The following is a 22,547-nucleotide window of genomic DNA, read 5'->3' on the forward strand; positions in this document are numbered from 1 at the left end:
TTGTTAGTCTGAACTAACCTACAACTAACCTGAGATTAAAAAGATAAAATTTTCTGATCTTTTTTTTAAGAGACATTGACACTCTCATAAGGGTCTATCGTTCTCTCTGATATCATTTCCTGTTTTATGGTTTTCTTGTCACATGCCAGTAACATTCCTGCATTGTTGGCTTTACCACACTGTCTTTCATTTGGTGAATTAAAACATTAATATTTTAAAACAAAAATATATTTTGAAGAAAAAATTAAGACCTATATATTTTTCCTTATTTTTAATTCATAAATTGAAAACGTTGATCATAGAAAAAAATAATTCGATTTTAAAATATTAATATTTTAAAACAAAAATCATTTTAAAAACAGAAAAAAATAATATTTTTGACTTATTCTGAATTAAAAATAGAAATAATTTTGAAAATGATCATCACAGAATAAAAATTAATTAAATATAAATAAATAAATAAAATATTAATATTTTAAAACAAAATAATTTTCAAAGAAAAAAATAAGACTTATATATTATATTTTTTTACTTAAAAGGTTGGTATTTTTAATTCAGAAAATTTTCATCATAGAAGAAAAATAAAAATAAATAATATTTTTAAAATATTAATATTTTAAAACAAAAATAATTTTTGAAAATAAAAAATTAAAACAGAATTATTTTTTACTTAATTTTTTATTTTAATTCAGAAATTAAAAATGTTTATCATAGAAGAAGAAAAAAAAATGAATATGGGACGTTTTTAACATATTAATATTTTAAAACAAAAATAATTTTTGAAAATAAAAAAATTAAAACAATTATTTTTTACTTATATTTATTTATTTAATTCAGAAATCAAACATTTTTATTATAGAAGAAGAAAAAAAAAGAATATGGGAAGTTTTTAAAATATTAATATTTTAAAACAAAAATAGTTTTTGAATTAAAAAAATAAGACCTAAATATTAGTTTTATCTTTCTTTTTTTTTTTTAATTCAGAAATCGGAAACATTCGGCATAGAAGTTTTTTTAAACGTTTCATTCATTGTTTCATTTCAAATGAATAGATCTGGACACAAAAAAAAAATAGTTTGAACAAATTCTTCTCAAAACGCTTCAAAGTGGCATCACTTTTTCTGTACACTGGATAAGCCTCATTTGTTGGTTTCTAACAGCGAGGGCTGTTTTTCAGCAGCAGTCCGCCCATCTGGATACTGTGAGATATGTTATTAGCAGCTAGTCAGGGAGGGCATAAGAAATCGGGTTTTTTGATCTCTCTGTAACCCTTGGTCTGGAAGTTATTGGGCAATAACTTCTGCCTCCCAGAAATACCCCCCTTCAGCGTCGCACTAATGGATGGCATCTGGTTTGCCTTTATCTTCACATGTTCCCAGAAGAGAACATGCTTATAATTGGTGGCCCATTGCATACTTGCATTTTCTGCGCCACACGTCCAAAAACAGTTGCAGGAAACGAGTCGAGATGTTAAACTAAATGGTTCTGTGTTTGATTTTGCCTTCGTTTTTGTTTAAGAAAACAGCATGTGACACGTTTAAGTGATTTGCTTACAGTGTAGACAAGAAGTCTGACTGAAACTGTGCAAATTGCTTCCTGTTTGTTTATGACATTTGTTTATGAAACTCAGCAGTTTGCAAACGTGGAAGTGTTTATTATATTGTTTTCTCTTTCAATCTGTTTCTCTTGCACTAGGTGTCTCTGGTTCAGTGGACGGAGAGTGTCGGACTGACGCTGGTCGGCAGAGATCAGTCTTCTATGCAGCTGAGGACACCTAGTGGACAAATTCTGAACTTCACCATCCTGCAGATTTTCCCCTTTACCTACGAGAGCAAACGCATGGGCATCATAGTGCGAGTAAGTATTGGATCATCCTGACACAGAAACACAGGTGTCCCTCCCTGTGTTTCTCCCTCAACTTATAAAATGACCTGTTTGATGTGCAGAAGCGAAGCTCTGGAAGAATAAAATAAGTGAAATAAGTCTAAATATTAAATTATTAAATTAGAAAAATGCTAAATATAAGCGATAATGGTGTTCGGACTGCTTTTTACTGAAAAAGTGTGTGTCTTCCAGTGTGTGTGCGTTCGTCCTCGGGGTTTCCCCCACACAACAGGATTTCTGATTGTAAATATTCAACATGTTGGATATTTATGATTTGAGATCGGTGCGGTCCTGACGTTCTTCCACGCAGATTCTGTCACTCTTAGCACACCTCACACCACAGAAAAACCTGATAAGATAATCTGTAGAACCATTAAGATGATCAGGACTTTACCTAGGATTGTCCGAAGTGGAGAATCGGGTCCAAAATCGGCCCGATTGTCTTGTAGAGTGTGGGTGCCTTTAGAAACCGCATAGCTAAGCCCTGGCAACCATTCATTTAAACAAGAACCACTCACATTTGCTCCAGAAAATGTGAAAATCTAGTTTGTACTGTACCCTTTTAAACAATGTGATTATTGAAGATCAGCCCAAAAATGATATGACTAGACTGGCTGTTATCTGAGAAAGTTGTGACCCTGCCCTGGGCTTGATGACTAACTCTCCCCGAACAAACTCTCAGCTATTGTTGTTGGCCTGGACTGAAGCCTATATCAACGTTTCAGGAAATCAGCAACTGAACCTGGTTTCCTCTGCAGAATCCTTTTAAAACACCTTCAAGGACGATCAAGGAAAGCCAGAATTAATCTCCCATAATGCTTGGAAAAAACAGCACAGACTGTCTCGCTTACCTGCGATCTTTTCCTGTTTCGTTTGGTACATTGAGTGTCATCCTGATTACTAGTGCTGCCATGTTCATCAGTGTCGACTCTATACATAAATGATAAATGATTTATTAAAAAACCATATCCTGCTCATGTTTGTTAGGATGAATCCACTGGAGAGATCACGTTTTACATGAAGGGTGCTGATGTGGTGATGGCCGGCATTGTTCAGTATAACGACTGGCTCGAGGAGGAGGTAATTTGACGTGTTTTTTTTTTTATCAGATAAATACATGCAAAATTATATTAGATTGACGTAATGCCAAGAAGCTTCATGACTTGTATGTTGGGAATTTGTTTTCTTCCCTCTTTATCAGTGCGGGAATATGGCCAGGGAAGGTTTAAGGGTGCTTGTGGTGGCCAAAAAATCCCTAACGGAAGAACAATACCAAGATTTTGAGGTGAGTTTCCAACGCTTAGTCATTAGAAAGTCCACTATGGAATAAAATAAGGGAATAATTGGGTTTTTTTTTGTTTATACTAAAGAAAAATAGATTGGTGTATTAATATGAAGAATTTAAGGGAAAACATGGAAAGAAAATGATGTGGTAGTTCCTTCATGCTCCACTTATTGTGTATGGCAATATATCAGTACACAAGTGTGCAAAAAATTTCTTTAAAAGACGTCTCTTATGTTCATCATGGCAGCATTTATTTGATTAAAAATACAGTAATATTGTGAAGTAATATTACAATATAAATGTTTTCTATTTTAATATATTTTAAAATGTAATTTATTTTTTGTGATGCAAAGAATTTTCAGCATCATTATCCAGTTTTCAGTGTCACATGATCCTTCAGAAATCATTCTAATATGATGATTTGCTGCTCAAGAAACATTTATTATTATTATTATCAATGTTGAAAACAGTTGTACTGCTTCATATTATTGTGGAAACCGTGATACATTTTCAGGATTCTTTGATGAATTGAAAATTAAAAAAAAAACAAAAAAACATTTACATTATTACATTATTTGCATTATAAAAGTAGTAAAAATAATATATAAAATAAAAATAAAAAATAATTATATAATTAATTTTGAAATGATAATAAAATGATAAAAGTATTAAAAATTATAGGCATATTTGCTCTGGGCAGTAGATCTGATTTACCGACACAATCGCCGCATTTCAGTCACCAGGAGGTTACTGCTGGCTGACGGCCATTTGACTCTCAAATGACAAATAATTTGATTTAACAGAATAAGTCACCTTTTTAGAGCTGTCAGTCAATTCAAATTTTAATCAGATTATTTACATTCAATGTTGACTTTCTCTGATAAAGACAGGGTGTGAGATTCATTGCAATAATTTTTAGCACTTTTTGTAATTAAAAGCACTAAATTAACAGCTTGATTTTCCTCGACTTTCTTTTGAGGAGGTAAAGCAGTAGCCAAAAGTGATGTCCAGAGGGGGGATTTGTTTTTAATGACCCTACAAGTTTGATTAAACCATCAAAATCTGAGGAAAATATTTGATGTTTTTTTAAACATTTTAAATATGAGGGAAGAACAAAACACTAAACTTGGTTTAAAGTATTTATCTAACAAAATTATTTGGCAAAAAAAAAGGCAAACTACAGCTACAAATTTTATTTTACTATGAAAAACATGAAATAACATACATCGACTACAACATAATCTGTTTTTAATATTTCATTGGTTCTCTTTTGTTCATAAAATCACAAATCATTGACGACTGTCACAATTTCTTTTTATGACAGTCTGGCCAAAAATGATGTCAATTTTGCATGATTCATTGTGTTATCAACAGATAAAACAATTGACTCTAAGACTATGTAATATGCTTACAAAATCTGTAACACATTTTTAATAATATTTAAATAAAGGGTTGAAGATGTCAATTTTCCTAGGACAGACATCACTTTTGGCCGCCGCTAAAAGATACTGAGAAACACAATTTCTGTTATTTTTTTAAAGACATAGACCAGTGATTTATTAACTGCTGGGTTGTGACCCAAAAATGAGTCACAGGTCTGTGTGAGGGTCATGGACAGCATGAAAAACAATGCTAAATGCAAATAATATCATGCATTTAACCATATTATGGTGCATCATTAAGACTGCAATATAAATAGGCTTATCAACTTTTAAAAGAGAGGAGAAAAGACACTTTTGTTCTTGATCATCAGGCCGTGCATCCAGTTGAGCTGAAATAAAAAATATTTTGGTGCAGTTTCATATTACTGTTGCTTGGTAATATGACTATGCCAATAAAATATTTGGGCAACGTGTCAAATTAGCTTTTCAGCCTGTATCATATGGATAATTTTGCATTTTTTTGTGCAAATGTTAAAATGAAAAAGGTCCACGTTTGATTTTAAAGACACGTTTGTTGTGTTTGAACTCTTGTCAAGTGTTCAATGTAAAACAGGGTCCTGAGAACTGCTGGTATAGGCAGTGACCTTTGGATGTTTATAACTACAATATCCAGGTGCTGATCTATATTTAGCCGGATTAAAGGGTTTCCTAGCAACCATCCATCGTCAACAGTAATTGTCAAAAAGAAATGTAACATGTTTTCCACAGGGAACACCCCCAAAACGAAAGTTACCCCGCCTACATGCACAGAGAAAGAGTTGTTTCTTCTCACAGGCCCACATTCCCACTCTCAGAGCTGAAGTGTGTAATTGTGTGTGAGCGGGTGGGCGGCAGTGACTCACCGAGTGTGTGAGTCACCGAGTGAGAGTGTGTTCCTGTGTGACTCGCGCACACATTGTTTGGTCTTTATCTCACTGCGATTGTGGGCCGTGCCCTCAAAACTGCGCTCTGGCTTCGCTCAACAGAGTGGCACATCGTTTTGAGGGGTCAATGCAAGGGTGTGTGACTTTGACAGTGATTATTTGACTGCCGATGCCTCTGGTTTGGGGTATCGCAGGTCTGAACTTTCTCATTTGATGTGTCTGATATGTTTGCTTTGATTTCAGGGAGAAATGTTTAGAGATCAGAGTTAGATGAATTTTAGCTAATAACCATGACAAATATAGAACAGACATACAGTACAGTTCAAAAGTTTGGAACCACTAAGATTTTTAATGTTTTTAAAAGAAGTTTCATCTGCTCACCAAGGCTACATTTATTTAATTAAAAATACAGTAAAAACAGTAATATTGTGAAATATTATTACAATTTAAAATAACTGTTTTCTATTTGAATATATTTCACAAAGTAATTTATTCCTGTGATGCAAAGCTGAATTTTCAGCATCATTACTCCAGTCTTCAGTGTCACATGATCCTTCAGAAATCATTCTAATATGCTGATCTGCTGCTCAAACATTTAATGTGTACAATTGTACAAAATATTTGTGTACAATATTTTTTTTCAGGATTATTTGATGAATAGAAAGTTCAAAAGAACAGTGTTTATCTGAAATCTAATCTTTTGTAACATTATAAATGTCTTTACTGCCACTTTTGATTGATTTAATGCATCCTTGCTGAATAAAAGTATTCATTTCTTTAATTTCTTTTCAAAAAAATAAAAATAAAAATTCTTACTGACCCCAAACTTTTGAACGGTAGTGTATAATGCTACAGAAGCTTTGTATTTCAGATAAATGCTGTTCTTTTGAACTTTCTATTCATCAAAGAATCCTGAAAAAAAAAGTACACAACTGTTTTCAACATTGAAAATAATCATAAATGTTTATTGAGCAGCAGATCAGCATATTAGAATGATTTCTGAAGGATCATGTGACACTGAAGACTGGAGTAATGATGCTGAAAATTCAGCTTTGCCATCACAGGAATAAATTACTTTGTGAAATATATTCAAATAAAAAACAGTTATTTTAAATTGTAATAATATTTCACAATATTACTGTTTTTTTACTGTATTTTTAATTAAATAAATGTAGCCTTGGTGAGCAGACGAAACTTCTTTTAAAAACATTAAAAATCTTAGTGGTTCCAAATGTTTGGACTGTACTGTATATGTGAAAAACATCAACAAATGTCAACTAATTAATTTTGTCTAGTGTGCTGTCAAATCAATTAATCATGATTAATTGCATCTAACATAAAAGTTTGTAAATATAGAAAATATGTCTGTGTGTGTGTGTGTGTGTGTGTGTATATATATATATATATATATATATACACACACACATATTCATACATACGTTACATATACACACAAACACATAAAAACTTTTGTTAGATGCAATTAATCGTGATTAATCGATTTGACGAATCGTGATTAATTGCATTGTGATTAATTGCATCTAACATAAAAATTTTGTAAGTATGTGTGTGTATATATACATACATACATACATATACACACACACACACACACACATTTACAAACTTTTATGTTAGATGCAATTAATCGTGATTAATCGATTTGACAGTACTAAATTTGTCAAAATATAATTATAATTTTTCTAATATTTTTTGTTTATAATAATAATAATAATAATTATTATTATTATTATTATATTATCATTAATGCTATAACAAATTATTATTGTTATGCATAAATAATGCATCTAGTTAATGCATTAAACACATTTACCTAATTCACCATTAATACATATTATTTTAATAGTTACGCCCATAAAATATTATTTCTTCCCTTAAAAGAGGAGCATTATTTTCCAAAAAAAATAAAAATGGAAATTTGTCTCTAAATATAATCACATTAACTCCAAAAAACATCAGATTATTTAGTATAATTATTGAGAGCATTTATTTGCTTGCTGAAGGAAGGTCTGTGTGCAACGTAATGGACTGTTATAGTGAGTGATTATGATTGCTGGATTTGTCAAAATGTACAAGGATCATGGCATTAAATGTAAATAAAAACAATATTTTTATTGAATTATTAATATTCAAGATGTTATTTTTGCTGGATAGTTACAAGTAAACAAGCCCCTAAACATCATGTAAAATAAACAAAATAAATGTGTGTTACTTATATTGTGTCTATCATGTCACGTGTGCCGCAGGCTCGCTACGTCCAGGCCAAGTTGAGCGTGCACGATCGCTCGCTGAAGGTCGCCACAGTGATCGAGAGTCTGGAGATGGAGATGGAGCTCTTGTGTCTCACTGGAGTGGAGGACCAACTACAGGCCGATGTCAGACCCACTCTGGAGATACTGCGCAACGCTGGCATCAAAGTCAGTGCCTGCACGCACAAACAAGCACAGACAATGAGATTTCACTGTGGGCGGAGCTATGTAGCACAATGCGCCAAAAATAGAATCGTTCATCAAAATGTCTTGACATGCAACGCTCTTGGCGGTTGCAACTGGTTTGGACAAAAACTCAAATTACCATGAAAGAGATGTGATTTATCATTTCATGCTTGCTTTGGAACACAGAAATGACTCAAATACACTATATTGTTGCATTTCTACAGTCTTGTCACATGTAGAATTTCACTGTATGCTTCTAAAAAGGGTTGTTTGTTGACGTGTTAACACAAGCACTTGGGTACATCAATGTCAGGCCTAATTTAATGAAAACTGTTCTTTGTCCAGGTTTGGATGTTGACCGGGGACAAATTAGAGACTGCAACCTGCACAGCCAAGAACGCCCATCTAGTGACCCGCAATCAGGACATCCACGTGTTCAGGAATGTAAGTCCTCTGCAGACTACTTTATTTAAACCATTATTTTTAAATAGGTCACTTCTGTAATGAATTATTCCCCACCTCAGGTTAAGCAATAAGGTCCTTGCACCAGAAAATATATCTTATTCTCACCCTGACCTATAGAAAAAGGCTCTAGACCCTCAAACAAACTAATCGGCTAACTTCTGTGCAGGAGAAATGAGCAATGCTTATTTAAGGGTTGCAAATCTTTCATTATGTAATAGTAGATATTTTAATGGTGCCTGAATCTTTCTGGAGACACTTTAAAGCATGAAAACGACATATATTTTTAGGATAATGAAATGTAAATGGTTTGAGACTGAGCTTGTTGTTATTCTTTATGTTTTGGGATGTTATTTCGGGAGAAAAAAAATCTGTAAATGAGAGACCACGAGCAAAGAATGCTGCCCGGTATTGTAAACTACCTTGACCAAAACAAAGACGCAATCAGTCATAAATGTATATTACTTTTTGAAGCTTGTTTCCACCACTGAATAAAATTTTTTAAAAAGTAATTGCGACTTTTTATCTCACAATTCAGAATTTTTTTCTTGCAAATGCGCGTTTACATCTCGCAATTCAGACTTTACAACTTGGAATTCTGACTTTATATCATGCAATTCTGAGAGAAAAACATTGTGAGATAAAAAGTCACAATTATCCTTTATTTTTTTATTCCGTGGCGGAAACAAGCTTCCATATATTACTGTTCAAAAGTTATGGGTCAGTAAATTCTTTTCAATGTTTTTGAAGTAAATCTCTTATGCTCACTAAAGATGCATTTATTTGATCAAAAATACAGTAATATTGTGATTCTAATAATATTACATTATTATAAATTGTAATGTTATTGCAATTTAAAAATAACCTAAGCTGAATTTTCAGCATCATTACTTCAGTCTTCAGTGTCACATGACCCTTGAGAAATCATTCTAATAGAAACATTTCTTATTATTATCAGTGTTGAAAACAGTTGTGCCACTTAATATTTTTGTGGTAAGTGATACATTTTTCAGGATTTAGATTTTTCAGGATTTTATGAATAGAAAGTTTAGAATTGATTTGACAGCACACTAGACAAAAATGAATTAGTTGACATTTGTTCATGTTTTTCACATATATATCTGTTCTATATCTGTCATGGTTATTAGAAAGAACAGCATTTATTTGAAATAGAAATTGCCTTTACTGTCACTTTTTGATCAATTTAATGAATCCTTCCTGAATAAAAGTATTAATTTCTTTTTTTTTTTTTTTTTTAAATCTCAAAGACCCCAAACTTTTGAAGTAGTAGTGTGCACGTAAGCTCATAAACAATCCTGTCTTCCAAATGTCTCCAACACAAATGGGGTCCAAAGCTTGAGTGAGTTTAGTAGCATTCAGAGAACTAAACAGGGAAAGTAGCATCCTGTGCCCTCTCTATGTGAACGGAGTTCCCATGTGGCGTGCTGCCACAGAAAGATAGGCCGCTCTGAGGAAGGTTGAATCTTCCCTGCAGCAGAAGTTCCTGGAAACAGAAGACAATGGCTGGCACAACATGAAAACAGGCATCTCATTCCCTCTGGATCGAAGCGGCATCTGGATTGGCTTCCTCCTGGACACAAATGGCATCCAGATTGATGTCTGGTGTGTTTGAAATTGACAGATGAATTGCTCTGCTCGTCCACCAATTAGAAAACATCCTCCATTGGCGAGGAGCTTTGTGTACAAAATTGTTTGTGGTTCATGTTTTGAGATAACTGCAAGGGAATATGATATACTCACCTTCATGTTGTTCCAAACCTGTGTGATGTTTCTCAAATGGAAAAGAGCAGCCTGAACATTCTTACTAACATCTCCTTCAGTAGTTCACAGCCGAAAGAAAGACATACAAGTTTGAAAAATGGCATGACGGTGAGTTTGTTTATTGCTAAATTTCCTGATAATTTATTCACCCTCATGTCATCCAAGATGTTTATGTCTTTCTTTCTTCAGTCAAGAAGAAATTAGGGTTTTTGAGGAAAACATTCCAGGATTTTTCTCCATATAGTGGACTTCAACAGGGACCAAAGGGTTGAAGTCTAAATGTCAGTTTCAGTGCAGCTTCAAAGGGCTCTACACGATCCCAGATGAGGAATAAGGGTCTTATCTAGTGAAACGATCATTCATTTTCTTAAAACAAATAACATTTATATTCTTTTTAACCACAAATGCTCGTCTTGCACTGCTCTGCGATGCGCCATTTGAAGCTGCACTGAAACTGCAATTTGGATCTTCAACCCCTTTGAAGAAAAAATCCTGGAATGTTTTCCTCAAAAACCTTAATTTCTTTTCAGCTGAAGAAAGAAAGACATAAACATCTTGGATGACATGGGGGTGAGTAAATTATCAGGAAATTTGAATTCTGAAGTGAACTGATCCTTTAAGAAAGCCATATCTGCCCAAAGCCATCTGTAAATACAAAAACAACAGTTACTAATGGTGAACTTCCTGTGTGAAACTTGCAGACAGCAGGCAATGTAAACCTCACAGTTGGACGGTTGAGCAGATAGCTAGTTGAATCTGGCACGGTCTGCCACGCAACTGACAGCTGAAGTTAATATCTCAGTCAGGTGATCTTGCTGCGGTTCACCGCCGAGATCATTATTCGAGTGGCTGATTGTGTGTTTGTGTGAGAAAAAAACACTCCTGATGGTGAGATCTCCGATGGGTTGCAGGTAACCACTCGAAGCGAAGCTCACCTTGAGCTCAACGCCTTCAGGAGGAAACACGACTGTGCGCTGGTGATATCGGGAGACTCTCTGGAGGTAATGTGAGCCCACATGTACACGTTGCATTTGGACGAACCCCTAACACTTTTGCAAACTTTGCTAGCGACATGGCCTGTTGTTGTTGTTGCAGGTCTGTCTGAAGTATTACGAGTATGAGTTTATGGAGTTAGCGTGCCAGTGTCCGGCCGTTGTGTGCTGCCGCTGCGCTCCCACACAGAAAGCTCAGATTGTACGTCTGCTGCAGGAACGCACTGGCAAACTCACCTGTGCCGTGGGTGAGTATGCAGAAGCCATTGGCCCTGTGCACTTCCTCTGACACTAAATCACTTTAATATACAGTGATGACATATTATCGTAAGTTAGCATCACCCTAATACCCTTGACAAAAACCCAATAGGATTTTTACCTTCACTTTTGAATTATTGCAGAAAATAAGCTCTGTGACCAACAAAAGTCTATGATTCTTACACATTTTGTTCATCAATACAATCGGCAGATGTAAAAAGCTAAACGTAGGCTATAAACAAACTACACCATGGTCACATGACTTCAGTGTCACCACCGTTAATCTTCTGGCAACTCTTTCAGTCTTTATTTAAATACATTTTTACTGAAAGTTTGAGTTAGAATAGTTTGCGAGAGTACGAATAAAAACACAGTGAGGCTGTATAAATGGACTAGTGTGTAGCAGGGCTGCATGATAAATTGCAATTAAAGGATTAGTTCACATCAGAATTAAAAATTTCCTGAAATGTCATACAAGATGTTTATGTCAGTCTTCAGTCGAAAAAAAATATGGTTTTTGAGGAAAATATTTCCAGGAGTTTTCTCCATATAGTGGACTTATTGAGGTATAAATATACTTTATTATCATGAAAATACCCGAGAAGCAACTCAGATAAACCATTTATTGTCGTAGTCGTGTGTTTATTAGTCATGTTTAATCAATTAAAGCATATCAAAGCGTCTTCTGTTTATTCAGCTACAGCGATAGTATGATGCCCATAGGGATTTCCTGGAATGACGTGCGTTATCGTACTTCTGCGGGGCATATTTCGGCTTTCAGATGGAGCAGCATTTTACTGATCACAGAGCCGTGCTTCACTGAGAAGCTGCGCATAAACAAATCGCAGCTTTTGCCAAATCGCGCGTGGTTTAATTTTGAATAATCATGCAACCCTAGCACATACACTCAAAAAAAGATTTTTTGATGCTGTTCAGTTCATTTAAACAATTGTTTAGTTGGATCAGTTGGATCAGTTTTCTGGTTTAAATGTGATTGATTCATGTTAAATTGACTTGAAACGATTACTCTTTGACTTGATGTTTTCATATTGGAATAACATGTTTCAATCAAGTAAACCCAACCAGGACTCAATCAAACAGGATTTTCACTTCCCATCATGCTTTGCAAAGGGGCTGAACTAGGAGTGTAAATGTTGAAATAAAGTGTTATTTTAAGCAGTTTTTAGAAAGATGAGAAAATGGAAAGACTTTTTAATAAATGTTCTATTATGTTGGTATTTAAAAGTTTCTGTTAATTAATAGTTTTAGGGTTACCATTGTGGTGAATTGTTGCACTTGTGCTTGGGTTGAGGACCTGCTAACAAACTTTCAAATTACTTCTAGTAATCACTGTGGTAGTGCTCTGGGTTGCATTCCCCAAAAGCATTGTAAGCCTATGTTGATTGTAAAACCATTGCCAGCAATGGACTTATGATCAATTTAGGCTTTACAATGTTTTTGGTTAAGACAATTTAGGATGAATCCAGTATCACATCTAGATTTCTAACACAGAACATCACAAAATTAAACAAGAAGAATTAATTGTAAAAATCAATGTATATGAAAACAATTTATTTTTTATTTATTGCTTTTTATTTATTTTCCAAAACATTGCAAATTAGTTGGGCTGACACTATTAAATTAAGCTGTGCTCAACCATAGTAAATAAGTTGAATCAACCTTAATAAATTAAGTTGCCCCAACGTAAGTACATTAAATTGGAATAACAGAATTGCATAATGCTGAAATAAAGCAACTTAATCATGTGGAAATCTTTTCCATGATTTTTTTATGTTCATTCGAAGAGTTATTTTTTTGAGTGTAGATGAGTTTACCTGTTCGGCTTATTATGTTTAGTGTCCCAGACAACCTCTGTATCCCGTTTAGGCACTTGTTAGCAACCACCTTTTACAAGATGATAAGTAAAAGCTTTTTTAAAAAAATATCTATCTTAAAACGTGAAAATATCTTGAGCTAGTGTTCACCACAAACCTTATTTTAGGCATTTAAACAAAAACCCGTTAAAAAAAATCGATGACTTCAGGACGATGGAATTGGAAGCGCTAAATTGCAACTTATTTCAAGGTTTTCCCTACCAAAACAAGTCATCCCTGCAGCACTTTTTTGTAGTCTTTGTTTTGTTTGTGTGTGTGTTATCTTTTATTTGATCTTGTATGTATTTTTATTTGCAATCATGATTAAACACAGACTTAATAAAATGAATTAATACAAATTCATAAATATAATTTATCTTTATTAATAAATATAATAGGGATGAACGGATATAATATATCACACATATATATATATATATATATATATATATATATTAGAAAATGAAATGCTTAATGAAATCAGACATTAAAACATTGTAATGTACAGTAGAAATCTGGATGGCTAAGATAGCTGTTTAATACTGTGTAGTGCTTTGAATATCATCCAGACTAAGCATTAATAATAGCCAATATCATTGTATACCAATATACCAAGTATACCAAGTTAACAATATATAATCTTGACATGATGTGACATAACATCAGTTTTTTTTTTTTTTTTTTTTGCCCTTTAATAAGGTCTCAGTCTGGGTCACGGCACCAGCTGTCATTGGCTCATCTCTCACTGTTTTCTCTTTCTCAGGGGATGGAGGAAATGATGTCAGCATGATCCAGGAAGCAGACTGTGGCGTGGGAGTGGAGGGAAAAGTAAGAGCTACCAGTTCCCCGAGTAGCAGTCCTGTCACACACACTGTCGCTGCTTCCGGAGTCTTCCCTCCATCTGCGCTCAAACACAGGCTCTTTTACATGCAATAGACAGATTCTCACATTTCTTACATTACACACAGAACGCATGTAAAATGACTCCAAACATTTACATGCAACAACTTCCCATGCCTGATTTATAATGTGTTATAATCATAAAATCAAAATTCATCCTATTTTTTTTCTAAATAGAAGTTCTTGGTCTTATTAATATAATTTTAAAGAATACAATATCTGTTTTTATATACAGTCAAACCAAAACATTTTTTTTATATTTTTATGTAAGTGAGGATAGCAAAATAAAGTAAACTGTGACATATTATACCCAAAAATTATTCATACAGTGACTACCAATAAAATTGATAAAAATTTGGCACCAAAAATTATTCAGACACTTTGACCTGACCATGTTTTGCTTATGTGTTATCTGACATAATTAAAATAATTTTTTCTGACACAGTTTAACTCTGAGATCTTGTCATATTTTATTGCAATTTTTTAAACTATAGTGAATAAACTGTAATAATGAATGAAATGTTCAAGGTGTCTGAATAAATTTTGGTTTGACTGTATATTTTTAATTGTGCTGTCAAAATTAAACCATGCAATTAATTGTTTCAGTTTAACACTTGAAAAATATTTAGCGCAATTAACACAGCATCCGTTTTTCTCTGTCATCCTTTGGCTAGTGTTACATTATATGATCACGCTCTTATTCATATAAATGCTTTTAAACCATTCAAGCGCAACAAGACACAAAAGAGAACTCAGTGAGGTACTGTTCTCTTTTGCGCTTGAATGGACAAAAACACAAAATTATGCCAAAATGCCAATTTTGTCGAGTATCCTCGTAAGCACATATGAGTTAAATAAAGTTTTAAATAAACGCAAAGAGTTAAAATAGTATGCAGATCCGCGCCATGTGCGGCAGGTCTTAAAGTGACAGCAGCCTAATAAACCTGCTACAGTCTTCCATTAATGTTAAAGAAAATCACTCACTGCTCTTAACTGAATAACTTTTGTAGCTTTAATAAAAATGAATATATTTTCATATCTAAATTATGCAGTGAATACTGTGAAGTGTTTGATAACTGCTTTGATTCTGGATATTTCCTACCTGTTAGATCAAATATTTAAATATACTGTTGTTTCTACATTAATTTGGAGATTAAATGTGAAATTATTACAATATAAAAAAACTCTTTCTCAGTCCCTGACACAAATTTATATAATCATTTATATAAATTTTATTTCATTTAAGCAGTAAGGCATTTGAGGCCATATTGAGTGTATTAGCATAAAAAAATGACTAGTTATTTAATGTGGTCATCTACTTTTTCTTATTTATTTAGATTTTTTTTTCTTATTTTATGTTATTTTATTTTAGTGGTGATTCTGTTGTTAATTGTTTTTCATATTCATAGCTGTATTAACTAATCAAGACCGGAATGATCCATTTTAATATCATAAATTTGTAACACTACAGAAGTTAATGTGACATATTTCATTTGTAATTATCTTACAAATAACGCTTCATTTTGTCTTAGCCTAAACCACCAAAGATTTCAGAATGATTTCTTTATATTTTATTTACTTAAGCAGTAAGGCATTTGAGACCATGCTATTTTGTTTATTAGCATCCAACCACCACCAAGTCAATTAATGTTTTCAGCTAGTTTTTTATTATTTTTTATTTTATATTAAAGGGGACCTATAATGCCCCTTTTTACAAGATGTAATATAAGTCTCTGGTGTCCCCAGAATGTGTCTGTGAAGTTTCAGCTCAAAATACCCCACAGATCATTTATTATAGCTTGTCAAATTTGCCCCTTTTTGGGTGTGAGCAAAAACACGACGTTTTTGTGTGTGTCCCTTTAAATGCAAATGAGCTGCTGCTCCCGGCCCCCTTTCCAGAAGAGGGCGGAGCTTTAACAGCTCAACAACAACAAAGCTGGAGAATCTCACGCAGCCAAAATAACAATTGTCAGTAACTCTTCCTCTTCTCTAAAGCAGCCCAACATGGCCTCGCCCCCTTTGTTGTGTGTTCCCAGGGGCGGGGTTTATGTCAATTTTGGGGTTTGTGATGTCACCAACCCGGGAAGAAGCTCATTGCAGCCATTTGTTGTGGTCCTTAAAAAGCGATTTCTGTAAAAGAAAATATCTCCCTTTGCATTGAACTTTGAGAGTCGTAACTTTGCAGATGTTGTTTATGCTCAAACAGCAACATTACACACTAACTAAAGATAAAAAAGTGAAATCATAATCAAGGACCCTTTTAATAGTTCGGCTAGGGATATAATAGTTTTTCATATACCTAAGTTAGTTGTATAGACCAATCAGGACTATTCATATTAATATGTATACATTATGGATGTTAAATACTTTACAAATGGCACATCATGTTGTCTTAGCCCGGCCCACCAACGATTTCAAAATTGATACCACAGTTTAGTCTGATCTCAGGAATGCCTTCCTGAAGTGGACGGTCAATTTAGAAACTCGTTTTAGACATCAGACATTTTATGAGTCTAAATGTACCTAAAATACTACAAAGCCAAGGTTGACCCACTTGTGGTGCGCCAAGCGAGTTTTCCGGGTCATCAAAATGAGACGTTGTGGAAAGTTAATTGATATTGAGTCATTCATGACTAACACAGCTTAAGCCTTGATTGACTTGACGTGGTTACGTGGGACGCTGCTTTTATTCCGTTTTTGCTTCACCCGGTCAGTCTTAAACTGCCCAGTGATCCGAAAATGCTTAATATAGCCCGGCTTAATCTATAAAACATTCTTGCGCATTGTCCAAAAAAAGTGTGTGTAAGCGCTCTGACCTGTTTGTTTATTTATCTGCGTATGCAGGAAGGGAAGCAGGCGTCTCTGGCTGCAGACTTCTCCATCACTCAGTTTAAGCACTTGGGCAGACTGCTTATGGTCCACGGCAGAAACAGCTACAAACGGTCCGCTGCACTCAGCCAGTTTGTCATCCACCGGAGTCTCTGCATCAGCACCATGCAGGTAGTGTCTGAGCGTATGCGTCTGCTTGAGTAATTATCCACCATGAGCCCATGAATCACAGTAGCTGCAAATAAACACAGCATAGTGTTGAAGGTTTCATGTCTTAAAAAAAGAACATCATGAATTTGGCATAACTGTACTATATATATATATATATATATATATATATATATATATATATATATATATATATATATATATATATATATATATATATATATATATATATATATATATATATAAATTGCTCCTTTTGTATTATATATTAATTTACTGTTTGGTGTCTGTGAATCATGTAAATATTGATTACAGTTTTTATAACACTAACAAAAAAAGAACCCAAAACTACCATAATAATATATATATATATATATATATATATATATATATATATATATATATATATATATATATATAATATAATTTTTTTTTCTGAACATATACCATAGTATTACTGTGGTTATTTTATACATGTGCCATAGCATTAGTATGATTTTAAGACACAATACCAATGCATTATCATAGTTTTTTGGGCATTCACCATGATTTCTTTGGATGATTTCATGGCAATAATTTCATGGAAATCACAGTAATACTGCAGTTTTCGGATATGTTCCATGGTGATGCTTATGTATTACATATAATGTTTATTTATATTATTATAATTATACTTATTTTTGGATATAATACCATGGTAAAACCATAATTTTTCCATGTGTACAATGGTAATTTCATGTTTTTTAAAAAAAAAAGTATGATACTGTTTTAAATATTTTAAATATAAAGGTAAAACAAAACACTAAACCTGGTAAAGGTATTTATCTGACAAAATTATTTGGCAAAAAAGGGCGACTACAGCTTCATGGTTTATTTTACTATGCAAAAAAAAAATGCATACAATGACTAAAACATAATCAGTTATTAATAGGGGTGTGCCACAAGATCTCACGAGATTAAAATGATGTCTCACGATATTGCCATGATGGAGTGTGAGGGTAAATAGAAATAAAAACCATATAATTCAGTTAGATAACGGTCACTTCAATTCCATTCAGCTAATCCAACACGAGCAGCAGAGTCATACGTAGTGCAGCAGGAATCAGAGTTCACTGATCATGTGACGAGAGTAAGTGACAATGACCGACAAGATCATGGCGGAGGATTCGTTGCACAACAGAGCCTTAAAGCATCTAATAAATGTCTTATCTTGTAGAATGCGTGCACAGCACCGCCATTCCCTATTCACAGAGTATGCGAGATCTCGAAAGTGAAAGTAAAACGCGAGCGCTCATTCGAACGAGATTTCAATACCCCGCATTTTGAAAGCAGCTCTCTGATGCATACAAATATCTCCCAATATGAAAGCTATCTTATCTAACCATCTCTTAGCTCTGTATCATGTGTGAAGAAAAATTTGGTCCGTTTGAATATTGTGAGAGTACTTTGATTATGGTTGCACTCAGGGCTTGACATTAACACCCGCCAGCCCGCCAAATGCGGGTAGATTTCAGCTGTGGCGGGTAAGACAGCCACTCCCACTAGAATATAATTTCAGTTTACAGCCAAATGATCGCCGAAGATCGTCGTAGCACAAAATTACAATCCAATCACACAATTCGTTATTTAGGCTACGTGCAGTTAGTGAATGAGGGATAGGCGGAATTGCGCTGAATGACACACAACAGAAGCGTTCTGTCGCGCGCGATCAGTTCTCCTCGAGCCTGAATAGTTAAACAGTGCACACAGATATCTAAATGTCCATCGTGTGGAGTATCTCGCGTGAATACAGTCGGTTATGGCTTAAGTGGATGTAAACAGGTGGGTAATAACTGGATATACGTCAGTTACGTCCATGCATTCAGCAGCCCAATTAAATACCTCTCTGTCATTAATGTTAATCAAACAACAAAAGATGTTAAATAATCTGAAAAAAGATTATTTTTAATGTACTATTGTTTTTGTAATTTGCTTCTCTGTTCTTTTATATAGCCTATCACAAATAACTTATACAATTTCTCATATTAGCCCATGCTCATATTGTCCACCTCTTGCCCACCTGTACATACCAGCTGATATACAATGTAGTCTTGATTTGGGTGGTCAGTCTGCATTTAAAAGTTTGAAAGGGTTTTAAATCTTCTAAATCAAGTAAAATGACTCAAAATAAAGTAATATAAGCATAACAAAGTCAACTTTAATCATATAAAATGTAATTTACCAACATCAAAATTGTGGCCAGTGAAAATGCTCAGTGGCTAGTAACTTTGGAAAACCACTAGCCACAGTGGCTGGTGAGCAAAAAAGTTAATGTCAAGCCCTGGTTGCACTTATTGTTTGCACTTCAGACTAAGAGAAAACTGTGTTATTCATTTTTATTTATACTGTTTTTATTTCTATGATCAATTTGTGGAAAGGGATTCAGTTAGGAGGTGAAAAGCTTTAGAAGCTCATAAATCAAGTACAGGTCTGAAAAGATATGAAATCATACAGGAGAGAATTCAATTGAGTTTGTGGCAAAACATTTTACAGTGCTTGAATATTGTTGTCTTTTACTGCATATGATAATTCATACTCAGAAAGTAGAACTGAAATGACATTCATTTACAAGATGATTAGTTAAAGCATTTCAAATGCACCTGCAGGCTATTTTTCTAGTCATGAATTTCGTCATTGAGGATTTCTTAAAAATACTGTGTAAAAATCTGGTCTCGTTCTTGTGAAATCAATCTTGTGTCTCATCTTTTCTTGTGAGCTAACTGTCTCGTCACACCCCTAGTTATTAATATTTTGTTAATATTTCTTTTTTTTTTTTTGCTTGTGTACATAATTTCTTTGTATGACAGTCTGACCAAAAAATGTCCACACAATTTGGTATGTTTCATAAAACAATTGACTCCAAGCACAACTATGTAATATGCTTACAAAATCTTTAACAATTTTTGAATAATAATTAAATAAAGGGTGAAGATGTCATTTTTCCTAGGCCGGACATCACTTGCCACTACTGTACAATGAAAAAATACTTTTGTACATGAACATGATAATCATTTATTATCGTGGTGTATATCAAAGTACCACTGCAGTACTTTTCTGCATGAGAATTGACAGGACCGATGCCTTTAGTTGCCTGCTGTCTCATTTTTCTGCTGATGTTCTTCTTCCCATGTGTCCTCACAGGCTGTGTTCTCCTCTGTGTTCTACTTTGCATCTGTTCCACTTTATCAAGGCTTCCTCATTATTGGGTGAGTGTGCGAGTGATGATGACTCATTTGCACTCGGTGAAATCTCTCTGGCATTTCAGCCATGTGCTTCAGACAGCTCTGACATTAGAGGATCGCTGAGGGTTTTGTTCCATCAAGAGTCACGGCCACTGAGCCAGAAAAAGAGTGCCAAAGCAGATGTCCATCAAAAGAGTCTTTGTGAAGTCTGAGATGAACAAGGGGTTAAAGCGGACTGGCTCTTCTAATTCAGTGAAAATGAGTTCAGGATAGTGAGAGAATAAAGCTGAAATTTCACCTACACTAGTACAGCTGTGAATCTAAATCACATGATTTTCTCTTCATATGAAATATATGTGGGTGATTCTGTGGCAACTTATACAAATTAGCAAATTTGTACTACATTTGGTGCATTTTACTTTTATTAACAGATACATGTCAGAGCTTGATGTTTTCAATTATTGCCTCAAAGAATTTCCCTGACCTGGTGAAGTTATGAAAAAGATAAATATATACTGTAAAATACACATTTTTCTAGTTATGTTTTGCTATGAAATATTTAATTGGCTAGAAATGGTATTTTTGTGAGTGCAAACGTTATAAAATGATTTTTAAAAATCCTTGTTCAGTGATGATGAATAACTGGAAAATCATTGTCAGTGTTGCCAGGTCTGTGGTTTTGGGCTGCTTTAACACTGTTGCTGCGGATTGTTTTTAATAACCGCGGGTTGAAGCAAACCCAAATAACAATAATATTTAGCCCCTGGAATGCGAATTTTACCAGGGGATCCCCGCCAAAAAAACGCGATTAGGCTAGGTTTGGGCTAGTTTCGAGAAGCAGTTGGGCGGGTTTTGTTGTGAAAACCTGGCAACCCTGATCATTGGTCTGATGGTTTGGCAAGAGCAGCTGCAGAAATCAAAAAATGTTCAATAGCATAAAAAATAACATGAAAGTATACTTTAAAAAGTATAGTATGCATTTTTCATGAAAAATAATAAATGTTAAGCCCCGGAGGACGTTAAAGAAATTTGTGTTTCAATAGCGTGCTTTGTAATTGTAATCCCGTTCAAATTTTCATAGCTTTTTTTCTCACACAACCTCAGTAAAATTCCAGCTCAAATGACCTACTGTTTTTCGGAAAACTCTAATTCCGTTCGAATGCTAATGTCTGTGATTGCTAGTGTCGTATTATACTAACGTGTTTTTTGACCTACCTGAGCTACCATTTCCGCACCAATCTTTTGCATGATTTTATTTCAATATGGATGGTATTTGATGAAAAAATAAATTGATAAAATTAATTACTGCGAACTGCGAAGACTGCCCATTTTAATTTCGGTGACAGGTAAGGATAAGATACTTGTCTAGATTTTTCTGCTCATTTATGCAAGTTTCGGTAACACTTTACTTGAAGGGGTGTGCATAAGACTGACATGACACCTTCATAATCATGACATGACACATGTCATGAATATGAAGGAGGTTTTATGAATGTTTATGACAACTGTCATTAAGTGTCATTCGCTCAATTATGTCATTTTTAATGCAAAGATGACATTGTTTGAGATGTCCGAGTTATGACAACTTGACATAAACCAATACATCATAACCTGTGAGTGTCTTTGTCATGACAACTTGACATCATTTAGCTTTATGGGTTAACATTACATTAAACTGTCATGTGGTTGGTTTTGACATTGGCTGTCATGAGGCCATTATAATAGTGTCATAAATATGTATCTTGAGCTCAAGTACAGTGGTACAAATTGAACTTGTCATTAAAATGTCATTAAGTGACAATACTCTGACAAATAATTTTATAACAGCGTCATGACTATTTTTCATTTCATGTTTTTTTTTTTTTTTTTTTTTAAGTTTCCTCCAACAGAAGGTCAGATAATAGACAATTTCAAATTTCGTAAAAAAGATGACACTGTTATAAAATAATGGTAACACTTTATTTTAGGGTCTTTTAACTAGTTGCTTATTACTATTACCATTCATATGGCTAAAATATTGGCTGTTTATTAGTACTTATAAAGCACATATTAATGCCTTATTCTGCATGATCTTATTCTACATTCTTAATCCTACCCAATACCTAAACCTAACAATTAACTATAATAAGCA

The 22,547-nt window shown here is 33.9% G+C and overlaps 1 protein-coding gene across 1 annotated transcript in view; it reads left to right on the forward strand.

Moving 5' to 3' along the window:
- The window catches only part of LOC125259851 (probable phospholipid-transporting ATPase IIA), a 58,537-nt gene that overhangs the window by 23,382 nt on the left and 12,608 nt on the right, over positions 1-22,547 (forward strand). Inside the window, exons 15-24 of the mRNA XM_048177804.1 lie at positions 1,696-1,857; positions 2,872-2,964; positions 3,086-3,169; positions 7,742-7,912; positions 8,276-8,374; positions 11,086-11,175; positions 11,270-11,414; positions 14,062-14,126; positions 17,043-17,198; positions 20,376-20,440. Coding sequence (XP_048033761.1) covers positions 1,696-1,857; positions 2,872-2,964; positions 3,086-3,169; positions 7,742-7,912; positions 8,276-8,374; positions 11,086-11,175; positions 11,270-11,414; positions 14,062-14,126; positions 17,043-17,198; positions 20,376-20,440 — 1,130 coding nt within the window. The remainder of the gene's footprint in view (positions 1-1,695; positions 1,858-2,871; positions 2,965-3,085; positions 3,170-7,741; positions 7,913-8,275; positions 8,375-11,085; positions 11,176-11,269; positions 11,415-14,061; positions 14,127-17,042; positions 17,199-20,375; positions 20,441-22,547) is intronic.

This window comes from Megalobrama amblycephala, linkage group LG24 (genome assembly GCF_018812025.1).
Source record: "Megalobrama amblycephala isolate DHTTF-2021 linkage group LG24, ASM1881202v1, whole genome shotgun sequence".
In the NCBI taxonomy this organism is placed as follows: domain Eukaryota; kingdom Metazoa; phylum Chordata; class Actinopteri; order Cypriniformes; family Xenocyprididae; genus Megalobrama; species Megalobrama amblycephala.